We start from the raw sequence: 12,538 nt of genomic DNA on the forward strand, positions 1-12,538 counted from the left end.
CACACACACACACACACACACACACACACACACACACACACACACACCCACACACACACACACACACACAATGGTTCACAATTTGACTTTGGTACCAAATGCTTTGAACGCCATGACTGAAAAGGAACACACAAAAAAAATGACAACAATCAGACGGTCTAGAGATAATAGATAATAACACGTGAAATCTTTGCATATTCAGCGCATTAAAACCCCACAATATTACATGTATTTCCAAAATGTACTGGCCAAAACTCCATATTTCCTGATGAGCTCCCAGCTCAGTGAGGGAACGGTTAAGAGTTGCTCTCAGGCTTCAGCGGATGTGTGAGCGCAGCAGAGAAAGCTCTTCCTATAAATACTTACATTACTCGACTCTTTCTAAAAATACAGACGGCCACACAATACTAAAGGAAATGCTGATTGACGGTGACTGAAGACGTGCTCTAAATAGACTTGAACGGCGAAGCATGCAAGAGACAGACATATAATAAATACAAAATGACAGACATAGGCCAATTGCTGGTACTGTATACTGCTAAGCAACTAATACAATAACCGTCACAAATAGTATCAAGAAGAAAAGTTGTCTCTTTAACTCTATCGGTCAATTAAAGCCGGTACAAAAAGATTTAATTTGACATTCACAGCTGTAGATTTTATGGAAAATGGATAGCAACAAATATCACCCAAAAAGTAATCAATTAATTTCATCATCTGATTTCAAATGTATTTTAATGACACGGATTAAACTCAATAACATGTTCTTATGAAATTAAAATACACACATGCACTTTTTCATGTAAAACATATGATCGACAGGGGGCGCTCCTGTCCCACGTGTGCTTATGTGTGTGCACTGTGTGTGTGTGTGTCCAACGACTTATTTAAAAAAACGCTTTTTAAAATGTGTACAGCTGTTCGGCTCTAATAAGAGGATACCAATAATAAAAAGTTCTTATATTAATATAATTAACAATAAACAATAATAACAACAATAATAATAAGGATACGCCTCCAAGCTTTCAGCACAACGATTTTTTTATTGAAATTGTGAGACAATCAAAAAAAAAAAAAAAAAAAAACCCGGACAACCAGCATAAACAAGATACTTTCTTCTTTAAATATATTTTTGAATAGATATGAATGATGCGCCCGTAGGAGGAATTGCTTTGAATGTCTCCTGGCTGGAGTGAAATAACCTGAGGTGTTTTTGAATCCATGTGGAGCTCTTTCCTCTGTCTTTGTCGGTGGATGCAGACTAAAACATGGCACACACGTCACCTAAAAATCAGCGATGCTTCATAAACAGTTTTTCAAACCAACAAGCGCTAAATAGCTTTCATGTACAGTATACGTTCATGTAAAATGGGGGAGAGGAGGAGGAGAAAAAAAAGTAACAAGTTAAATTCGAAATATATACACGCTAATATACAGCCTTGAATAAATTAATACCAATTGCATATTCTTGGATCTTAGCTTTATTTACAGAATTTGTTTTATCTTTAATTACATAAATAGTTCCGATTTTTTTTTCTGGCATGAAATGATAAGCGGTTATTTCTTCCTCTCGCAGAGCGTTCACCTTCCGTGCCTTTTGAAATAATCAGGCCTGGAAAAAAGTTTTTGGATGCAGCTTGAGACCTGCCTGTCGAAACCAGGCCGGGACGCTCAAATGCTTCAAGTTCACCAAACTCAACACTCCGCTGTGCCCCGCCCAGTCTACGGAGGGGCAGGCTCTCAAGCAGGTTAGACCGATTGATGGGGCCGATCCTGACCCTCATTTTTGTTTTATCATTATTTTAGTATTTCATTGTCTAAAATGTGTTGTTTATATATTTCATTGTTTTGTATAATAGTATTTTAATGCAGGAATGTACCCCAGAGTTTCTACATGGGTGAGCCTGCCTTCAAGAGCCGCTAACCCCAAAACATGGGATTCAGGGGAAGGTGTGTATCTGATGATAGTCAAAATGTTGTCTTACAGGCTTTTCACCCTCTCTAATAGGTAAGCTCCAGAGGAGACCCTTAATACTTGTGGATTTAAAAAGATTAAATTGAATTATATGGGCAACATTTTTGTCAATATGCTGCTTTGTTCCAAAAAATACCAGTTATCGGCCTTCACTGGACCTATATCAGTCAAACCTCATCCCAGTCTCTCTAATGTGCTGTACAGGACAAATGCACTTATAGTCCTCTGGTATTCAAGCCAAGTCTTCATCCCAAACGGAGAGTTTTCATCACTTGGGAGAGTCTGCACTCGGGGAGGGCTCCCGCTGGCTCTCCAGGCCGCTGACCAGCCTCTGAATGCTTTGCAGCTCATTCACTGAGTCCTTCATAGAGGTTTTGGGAGATGCAACCCTCCCACTTGACCCTCCTGTCTTATGGTTGCTGTGGTGCTCCGGTGCTGGACTGGTGTCCCTGCTGCCCGGTTTGGAGGATTCGGAGCCTGGATTCAGGCTGCCCTGCAGGCCAGTGAGCAGGCTCTGAGGCAGCGACACTGGGAGCTGGTAGGGATTGAAGCGGAGCCGGGGACGTGACGCGTTCAGGAAGGGGTTCCTGGAGAGGGGGTTAGAGGTGCTGGTGGCTGGGAGGGCTGAGGCCGAGGCCGCAGCAGCAGCCGCCGCCATGTAGGTGTAGGGATATGGGAACAGACCGCCAAACGGAGGCATGGGGATGCCCTGGAATATGCAAGAGGAAAGACCATGAGTTACAGTTACACATCACTATTTCCAGTCAAGCTGTCAAATAATCAAAGCACTGATACATTTCTTCCAACACACAAACAGCAACTAAACTGGTCAATTTCTTCAGATTTTTTTAAACAGATTTAGTAAATTATGAAAGTAAAAGCAACAAATGTTTATTTTGGGTGTAAAAATATTTTTACAAATAGTTTACTCCACAGAAGCTGAACATGTTCAAGGCAATAGTTTGATTACTGTTTTTATCATTAAATGTGTGTTAGTGCTAATACTTTCAAAAAGTCCCACTTGTTTGCATGCAGCAAATACATGACATTTTGCATCTCTGATCATGCATATTTTCAGTACTAAATATAAGACGGCTCTGATTGCACCGTCTACACTCTCAACCCAAAGCTCCAACTTTCCTGTCGTGCTGACATCAGCTCAGTCCTACAAGTGTACAGACGAACTAAATAATGTTGTGAATGGAGGCCCTTCCTTACCTGAGAGGCGAGCATGTGCTGAGACAGATGGAAGGGGAAGGGGTTGGGGCTTCCTCCCGTGCCCTGAGTGGAGAGGCCATTTTCCAAACCACTTGCAGATACAGAGGCCAATAGATGCCCCATGCCCATAGCAGAAAAGGCTCCAGGGGCCATGGCAAACTGCCCGGGGTGAAACAACAGTGGTGATCCGGCGCCCAGAGGGTTAAAGAACTGCTGACTGTGCAGGCCAGACAGAGCCAGACTTTGTAAGTGGGCTGGGCTGAAGTGCGAGGGGCTCTCGGTCTGAACCATGAGAGGGGAGAAGGTCTCCTTAGTGGCACTAATGCCTCCGGCCTCCAAGTCCTTTGTCAACATGTCCTTGGTGTCCTTCCTGTGCCTGCTCTCCGCTTTGTCCTTCTCAAGGTTCCTTATACTGAATAAGGAGTCATCCTTCTTTTCTGTTATAGGCCTGTCCCTCATGCGCTCCTCACACCTGGAGCTGTAGGGGGACACAGGTTCAGGTCCCGGGCTGTTGGAGCCAGTGCAGCGCTCGTCATGATGCTCCAGCTCCTGCTCGCTGTCAGTGCACGTTTTCTCATCTAAAATACAGGAATCACATTGGGAAAAAAGAGAGGTGTAAGCAGAGCGTCTAACCATCGCTATCACAAAAAGATTCCAATAACCCAGCTTGTGTTGTCATTCTAGTTCTATTTATGTTGCAATATAAGCCAGCCTGCACATATCAGACCAAATGTAAATTTAGTTTTTCAGAGCAACATAAAATAGCTTTTGTATTAATTGTGTAAAGCGTTTGAGTGTGCACACATCAAGACATTTGAATTAAAAGCATGGCCCATTAACAAATACTTTAGCCAGTATTGTCATATCAATTCTTTGGATACATTAAGGGAAAAAAAACAATAGGTTGGGACCAAATAAAAACCAAAACCAGACAACATTTACTTTTAGAATAATTGGAAGTCAAATGTCGTTGACCCTGATAAGCGTTTCACACATTGTATGATCTCAATTTCAATCTAAATATGATTTAGCACATTTTTGTAAAAGTTTAAATACATTTTACTGTTTACATTCACTCTCATCAGGTCTATTTAGCTGCCATGCTTCATACAATTATTGTAAATAAAATAAGTCCTGTTTATTGGAATTTCATGAAATAAAGCGGGTACAATGGGTGATCTTAGTTGGCCTGTACTGAATTGGTTGACAGGTGTCCACTAGTGGTGAGAATTTTTAAATATTCAAACAGGTTTGAAGGTTTTAGGTATCCCATTGTTATGGGTGTGCGTGAATGCGTCTAAATTCGAGCAATAACACATTCCCGCACAGAAAATAAAAAAAGGTATTTTTCTGCACCCCAATTATTTATTTTCCTCACGTTACAGATTCATTTCTTCCACCAGGTTACAGACATATTTTAGCCATTTTAACAACATTTAAATTATGCTACTGAATTTAAATTCTTAGTCGTTTTAGGTGATTACAAAAACACATCATAGCTGTTAAAGGCTTTAACCATCGTTGAAATACCGGCTCATATATATATATATATATATATATATATATATATATATATATATACGGGCCCGAAGAAAACAACAACAACGTGTCTCACCTCGACTGGACCTGCTGAACCTCAGCGGGCTGGTATCGGCTCCCAGCGGGGAGTGGACGGCGTCCCTGCTGGTCGGAGGCTCACTGGATGAGTCGTCCGAGTCCGCGCCATCCCGGTCCGCCTTGCACTGGTCCTCAAACATCCGCAGCGATGGCATGGTTAGCTGTTTCCTGTCAATTAACAACGATAATAATAATACTCATGAATGGTGGTTTGGGAGCTGTGCCACCATGACCTTGGGCACACTCACACACACAGGCCTGCACGCAGGTGTTGGGCGGCAGTTACCTTTTCTCTCTCCTCCCGTTCCCCGTGTCTCTGAATCCTTTGGCAAAAGGGTTGTTGTCAATCTTCAGCTGCGTTATCTGTCAAAAATACAGAGTGAGAATAGATGTTGGAGGAATGGAACGAGAATTACAACAGACCTGTTAGAGCACGTTGTCCTCGCTGCCCATATTTGGGACAGCAACGTGTTTGGATAAACACACAGCAGCGTGTTGGACAGTAGCCACGGCAGGCCTCGGATTTGCATTATTAATAAAAGCGTAATGATGGGGTGTTATTCTCATAGGCCCCTGGAGAGAAATTCTGCCACGAAATATTCCTCTATGGGGCCACACAAGCCTCCGTTCCCCCAGAAAAAGAGGCAGGGGGAACAATACTTGAACAGATGACTATCATATCAATAATTAATAATGCGGTTTGGATCACTGCTTCTCTACGATATGTCCTGATGTCGAAGCGGCCAGTGTGGCTCAAAATAGGGGCGCGGAGCCGGCAAAGCGCCTGTACGGCTCTTGCGGGAGCGTCTTCGCTCCTGAAGGCCCTGTGGCCCTTGAACAAGACGCTTTAGGCGTTTGCAATTTGAGCAGAGAGTGTCTTCTCCACTGTGACTGCGGGGTGACCAGCCTTTTAACTGCCCTCTAATCGATGATGAGTCTTTGCCATAAACTTTTACAAGACCCCCCCCCCCCCCACACACACACAAGCTCCAATTAGCTTCATGGAGGAGAACGAGTCAACAGAAGAGGCTAGTAATACCGTCTAATATGGGCTACACATATTCAAACCTCAATTAAAATGTGCTGGGTTTTTAAATGCTCTAACTATAGGCTGTATTAAATCCCCCAAAATGGAAGGTGCTAGTGTCATTCTTTGAAAAGGCAAAAATGAAAATAAAGAAAGAGCGCATGTCTGCCATGTTTGCTGCTGCATTACAAACACAATACACTCTCCACATTTAATCGCCTAATTTATATACTTCAGCTCAGGGTGATGGCCAATTTATAGCCCATTAATAGCAGGTACAATACATTGACAGACATATCTGCTACACCCACGAGTCCAGGCAAAATAAATAAATAAATCAAGTGGGCCATGGGAGTCCTCTGCAGGGAAATTAGGCGACCTACAAAATCAGATTAAGTCTTCGGGGGTTGGCGGTGGGGGGAGGGGACGCATGTAGGACATTTATTATGCAAAGTATAGCAGCCATATTAGAGGCAGTCGGTTGAGTGTGAACAGTGACTCACCTTGTCGTTCTGGTAGGCCGTCACCGCCACGAATTCAGTCTCCGGGAAGACGTAGGTCCTGAAGGTGCTGTAGGGAAGCTTCAGGATGTCGTTGGCCCGCACTATGTGGAACCGGGGCTGGTACTTGTGCATAGAGTTCAGGATGGTCTGGACCAACACACACGAAAAGACACAGCGTTGATGTGAATATGAGTGTATTGTATGCCTCCTCGATGTTTTTCTCTCCATTCAAACTCCACACAGAATACCGCGGATCATCCAGCGCATTGTTACCGATGCCGTTATAATTACTGAGGGAGCAGACTTGTCTGTAATTAGTGCGGGGCCAAGGGAAAATCCTGAGCAGGCCACACATGTTGACATGATGGTTCAGAATTACGGCACACAAAAAAGTGATTTGATCCAGTTTATCGGAACAAAAGCTCCACCTTTCTCTCTCTTTGGTTTCAGATTGGCCACCAACAGTAAAGCCACTTTCTTTCTTTATTTTTTACACACAGGGCACTAGAGAATAAACATGCGTTTTAAGGTAAAACATATTTTTTAAATCATCCCCCCACTCATAAAGAAAACCAGACACAGAGCAGCATTAAAATGCAATACCGTGTTAATTCCAGATAAAGATAAGCATATTGAGATACCATACGAACCACCTTAAAGATCACTTATAATACGCATATAGGCTGCACGTGCAAATAAGACCATTACACGTGATTATAACTCCTGCCTTCAAGCGATTGCAAATGATTTAGACTGACATGTAAATGCTGAATTTGTTTCCAGTCGGAAGCTGCACTCTGCCAGTCAGAAGGAGTTTCTCAGACATTTGTAATTTGCTCCTTTAGCTCCTTATTTTTCTTTTTTTTTTGGGGTGGGTGCGGTTATATTTTTAAACCGGTAAAATAACGTGTAATACGTGGTAAACTATGGGATCATATTTAGGATAAAACACACAACAACAACCTAATAATATCTAGGGCATTATACTACACAATATACTATAGCCTACTATACCATACTATACTATACCATACTATACTATACCATACTATACTATACCATACTATACTATACTATACTATACCATACTATATACTATACGATACCATACTACTGATATCAGACACGTCAGTCGGCTCGGTCATTCACGCTCATTTCACGTCATTTATCTGTGACCCCAGCCTGGCAAACACTCAGCTTAAATGTACTGGTGTTTTTATTTTTTATTACAAATACATGCCCGATTAAAATGAAAAACATAAAGGGCCAGCCGTGGTTTAGGCCATGAGCAGCTGCAGAGAGACGGGCCCCTGACTACATGGGTGCAGGGGAGAAAATGCAGGCTGATACTATCCCGAATCTGGAGAGCTGCAACGAAACATAAGCTCTGTGTATGTCAGCGGCAGTGGGAAGTCAAGTGGTGACAAAGTGTCAACAGCTTTGGACGTAAAGGCGTCCAACAACATAAATGTGGGCTGACTCGTCTTTAAACGCAGTCTATTCTCTGACATTATTTGTGTAACGTTCTGATTCTATATTTAGTAGAAAAGCTCCCCGCACTTTTATTCATTTTCCTTCACAATTTCCCTGCAGTAGTTTTCATTTGCATTCAGCACATGCTATGTGCTCTGTTTTTATTTATTTCCCTTTCCCCCTGGCTGTGTCTTGCTATTATTGCGCTGCTGCAACGACACACTTTCCCCATATGCTTCATAAAAATTTAATCTGATTTTAAAAACACCTAAAAACACCCTGTCTGTTCAAACAGCAAACACCTCATGCACCATATGTACACAAAACATGTCTCTGTTCAGGCGAGAAAAAAAACTCCCACTACTTACAAATCCGTGTTTGTCTGAAATGTTGTTGGTCAACTTGAGTTTATGGAAAGCAACAGGCTTCGCCATCCACTGCTCGCCGGTGGCCGGGCTGTCCGGGTGGATATACATCCGCTTGGGCATCTCTGGGTCGGCCTTGCCCGCCACCATCCAGCGGGAGTTGTGGAACTTGTAGCGGCAGTCGTCCGCCGCCACGATGTCCATCAGCAGGATGTATTTGGCCTTTTTATCGAGTCCGTTTATTCGCACTTTGAACGGAGGGAACATCCTCCTGCAGAGGAAAAACACACCGGGAGTCAACACGCCGCTCCGACAAGAGGAAATATTGTATTTATTATTCTCCAGCAAAACCATAGTGTGTGTGTGTGTGTGTGTGTGTGTGTGTGTGTGTGTGTGTGTGTGAGGGGAGGGGGTCTCTGCCTGTCTGTCCGCCTGTGTGTGTATGCATGTGTGTGTTGTCCAAAGCCCACACTACAAATCTGAGCAGTATATTTGTGACCACATCACTTCACGTCCCTGCTTTTTGAAGTGACAGCCTGTTTATAAAATCCAGAAGCGCTGCTGTCTCAACACAATGCAGTTTGGAGATAAAACCTGACGAAATCCCATGACACATTTCCCCCAAAATATCCCAAATATGTCCTTTGATCAGCCTTGAAATATATTGTAAATATATCAAATTAATTTACGTTTTTAATAATTCACTAATTTAAAAAAATGAAGCCAGTTTAAATCCTAAATATAAACATGCAGTTATGGGGCTGGAACTCTATTTAAAACAATATATTTAGTGTGTAATGCGAGGTAAACATTGCATGTTCTTGCAGTATCTTCTATTGCTTTTTATCATATTTTTATTAATTGTTGAACAGGATAATAATTGGTTGAGAATTAAAAACCGAACATAAAGGCCTGACACACGCACCATTTAACAACGTGAATAAATGACTTTCAGCGGCTCTGAACTTTTCAGCTTGACTCATTCTCTGCATTAGTAAAGATAAACTGCCTATTTAAAAAAAAGAAGGAAATAATGTAGTCTCGGTATAGCCATTAGTGAATTCTTACCTTCCGGACTTGGTAATAACCATCTCCGTCCCGACTTTATGAAATTGGTCCCAAAGATCCTTGGCTTCCAGTGTTACTTTGGGGTCGTCGTCCACTTCCTCCTCGGGCTCCAGGCTCTTCATGCTGCGGAGATGAACCGCCTGATGGTGGCTTAGGGCCGGGTGGAGCACAACCTCCGCCGCCCCGGCCAGGCCGTGGTCCGAAATGGGCTTGGTGAGCGCCCCGGGAGGCAGGCTGAGCGCCGGGAAGAAGGAAGGCTGGGCGGCCGCTAGAAAGGCGGACATGGGGAAGTCGGTCGGCCGGTGTGCGTGGAAAGGGTGATAAGCCATTGCAGTCCCTGTGAAAACTGGATCTCTCATCGGTGCATCCACAAAAACCGAAGTGAAATAATGGATATTTTAGTGGTAATTCCCCCCAACCCAGAGCCAGAGTAGGTCCGCGCTTCGCGAGCAGTTAATTTCTGTTGAGCGGCGCTGACGAGCACGGGGCTTTGTCAAACACACAGCGCGTTATCAGGCTGAAGAAAAAAATAGCCCAGAGTTGCTGTTGATGTGCTTGTTCCTTCGGCTCCTCCGCCGAGTCCCTCAGTAGGAGCGGTGTGTGAAGACAGAGCCCGGCTGCGCTGTGTGCCTCTCAGAGAAATAAGCTGTTCCTCTGCTTCAGTCATCCCACACTGACTGGAGAGATGTGGCCCCGTTCACTGCAGATCTGTGACTATCTCACATGTCCTTCCTGCCTCCATCCCCAACACTAATGAACCAAGCCCCTTTGATTGCTGATTTTACGCTTTCTGGACCAATTGTGGGCCCCTATAGGCGTGGTTCTGACAGCTCCGGTCAGATTCTATGAGAGGAGGGAGGGGGGCAAGAAGGTGTCGGAAGCATTAGCAGTAAGAAAACATGTCAACAGAATAAAATATTAACCAATGACAGGAAAGATCGGGAAATCCCACCCCCATTTCCAAGCCAAACACCGGGTCAGCCCTCAGTTCTTGGCCGGTGGAGGCATCATCTCTCTCGGCTTGCGTTTTTACAACGTCGCCTCCGGAGAAACCAGCCCATCCACAGAGTCACTGTTTAAATACTCACCTCAATACAGAGGAACAGCTCCAGTCCTCCACGTTTACCATGTCTTTTAGAACAACTCACTACAGTAGGCTCAATCCACGACTCGCAGCTCATGTTCTGCATTCCGGAGAGATTTATTCCAAAGAGCCGCTGCTCTCTCGATCGCTCTCTATAATAACAGCCTTGTACTTATTCCGTGTTATCGGCTGTTTTGACGTTTATAGGCTGGATTTGCCTCACACTAGCCCAGGCTATCCGTGTTAGCTGTGTGTACACTGACTTCAGCCTCATACAGCCCGGCTTCCCCGGGCGAGAGACATTTATCTGTGCGTTTGTCCTGATCGAGCTGACGGGAAGGCAGCGACGGTCGCAGCGGCGGCGGCGCAATAAAAGAGACGAGGCTGGAAAAGACAAACCCAGATGCTGCGCGGAGGAAAAGAGGAAACCAGATGAATGATGATGAGTGAATTTTAAGAGAAATATCAGAGAGAAGGAAAAGCGGTGAGTGCTCACTTCGATACAAACTCTTCCTTGTTTAGACGCAAATAAAGTTACATTATTTGGAGACTCTGGCATTGTTGGATTTTTATTTTTTAAATAAGGTTAAATGTTATTGTCAGTGTCCGTTATTATCACTAATGTTACACTGTTGTTGGACGTCGTGGGGATTTTATTTTTGTGTCGAAACAATCGCCAGCAATGAGATGATTTAGTGCTCAGTCTCAGAGCTGAGGGCAGGCCGTGGCAGCGTGTAATCTCCGACAGGTTGTATTTTTTCAAACCAAGGACAGTGCGAGACTCCGGGAGCCACGGGGCCCCCCCACCCGCCTCCCTGCACTCCGCTCTGCTGAGCTCCTTTAGAGGAAATCCAGCGCCGCAGCTCTTGATTAACTTGGACTCAGTTTGTTAAAGAGCCGCTCGGCGCCAGTCGGCTGATGCGCCACAATAAGAACAATCTCTTGTCTCTTTATATTTACCCTGAAGTCGTGCATGCGCGAGCCCCTCCGGCCCCTCCGGCCCCCCCTCAGCAGCCTCATCTGCGGCTCCGCTCCACTTTTCTGCCTCGGTCATGGCTCGGTGTCAGATGTGAATTAAAAAAAAAAATCTTTTTGGATAAACAGCTGCTCTCTCCGTGTTGCGGGACACAGGCGTCACTTCGACCAAAACTGAAACAAAAAGTGAGAATCCCTCTGAACGAGACTGCCACAGACAACTGCGGATTTCCTATTAACCCTTGGAACTTATCGTCTCGGCGGCTTCCGCTGACACGACGCTTAGATATGTTGTGAATATTATATTTATTATTAATACATACTATTCATCCGACGATCAAATGTGCTAAACAAATGCGAGACAAAAATGCAACTCCAGGAAGCTTCAGCGGCCTGCACGTGTGCGTCATATACATCGTGTTATGTGATTTAGCAGCACGTGTTTGCACATCTCCGCTATGTTACACACTTGTTGCTCGGTTTCCATCCGATTGATACGACCCGCTTAAAAGGTCAGCAGGCCTGACAGCAGCAGCTCTATATCCGAATGGTAAAAAGCTGAAACCCAAACAGTTCCTACAAGCCCATCAGATCAGACACAAGCCCCCGGAGCAACAACTGTTCCACACAGCGGAGTCAGTGTCCACTGGCAATGTGAAAAATATGTGTATTCTAACAGTTGGAAATAAATGCCAAGCATCAACTTCACATGAGGAAAATGTAAAATCATCAAGCATGTCTGGCACATACCTCACCGTTTTCTCCAGAGTTATTTTGTGGTGTGTATCTGCTGTAATTTGCCCGGACAGCTGACTTGTTTGGAATGCTGCACCTTCAGATTTATGCAATGACAGAAGAGACGTAGCGCCGTGGGAGCGGCGGCAGTTTGTCATTGTGTGGAAGCTGCATGCACTGAGCTTTACTTGGAAAAGAAAAAAAAGATTAGCAACATATGGAGGTGGATAACGGGTTTGCTGCCGGAATACTCAACTGGATAATTGTATCAACAATGCTTTCGCAAATTGGTCACCATTTATTTGTTCTGTTCCGTCAACGGTACAGAAATCTCCATTACGCGCGATTTAAAAGTCATTAAGTCAAGGGAGGACTGCTCCAAGCTGCTGCTAGATCTAGAAGGGGCACTGTGCCGATAGATTAGCACATTCTCTGTGTTGGGGATTAATTAAAGCAGACAGTGAATTTGTTCCTCAGACTTGTTCTTTTGGGAATGCA

At 44.2% G+C, this 12,538-nt stretch overlaps 1 protein-coding gene across 2 annotated transcripts; it reads right to left on the reverse strand.

Moving 5' to 3' along the window:
• Window positions 1-643: 643 nt before the first annotated feature.
• On the reverse strand, window positions 644-11,439 carry tbx2b (T-box transcription factor 2b). Of its 2 annotated transcripts, none has more exons than XM_031872502.1 (7): window positions 9,247-11,439; window positions 8,182-8,449; window positions 6,341-6,487; window positions 5,097-5,173; window positions 4,809-4,978; window positions 3,194-3,771; window positions 644-2,684 (listed from the first exon to the last, which is right to left on the reverse strand). In XM_031872502.1, the coding sequence occupies exons 1-7, from the start codon at window positions 9,603-9,605 to the stop codon at window positions 2,244-2,246; spliced, it is 2,040 nt and encodes a 679-aa protein (XP_031728362.1). In that variant the 5' UTR covers window positions 9,606-11,439; the 3' UTR covers window positions 644-2,243. The 2 variants fall into 2 exon arrangements, with proteins under 2 accessions (XP_031728362.1, XP_031728361.1); XM_031872501.1 differs by having other exon boundaries at window positions 6,341-6,493.
• Between the last annotated feature and the right edge of the window lie 1,099 nt (window positions 11,440-12,538).

This window comes from Anarrhichthys ocellatus, unplaced genomic scaffold (assembly GCF_004355925.1).
Source record: "Anarrhichthys ocellatus isolate YVR2014 unplaced genomic scaffold, GSC_Weel_1.0 scaffold64, whole genome shotgun sequence".
Classification (NCBI taxonomy): Eukaryota; Metazoa; Chordata; class Actinopteri; order Perciformes; family Anarhichadidae; genus Anarrhichthys; species Anarrhichthys ocellatus.

Excerpts from the sequence above, each read along its gene's own strand:
- tbx2b (XM_031872501.1), bottom strand. The coding sequence starts at position 9,605 with ATGAGAGATCCAGTTTTCACAGGGACTGCAATGGCTTATCACCCTTTC. Across the intron at positions 6,494-8,181 it reads TTTCAGACAAACACGGATTT|GTCCAGACCATCCTGAACTC; the intron begins GTAAGTAGTGGG and ends TCGTGTGTGTTG. Across the intron at positions 4,979-5,096 it reads AACGGGAGGAGAGAGAAAAG|GAAACAGCTAACCATGCCAT; the intron begins GTAACTGCCGCC and ends GTTAATTGACAG.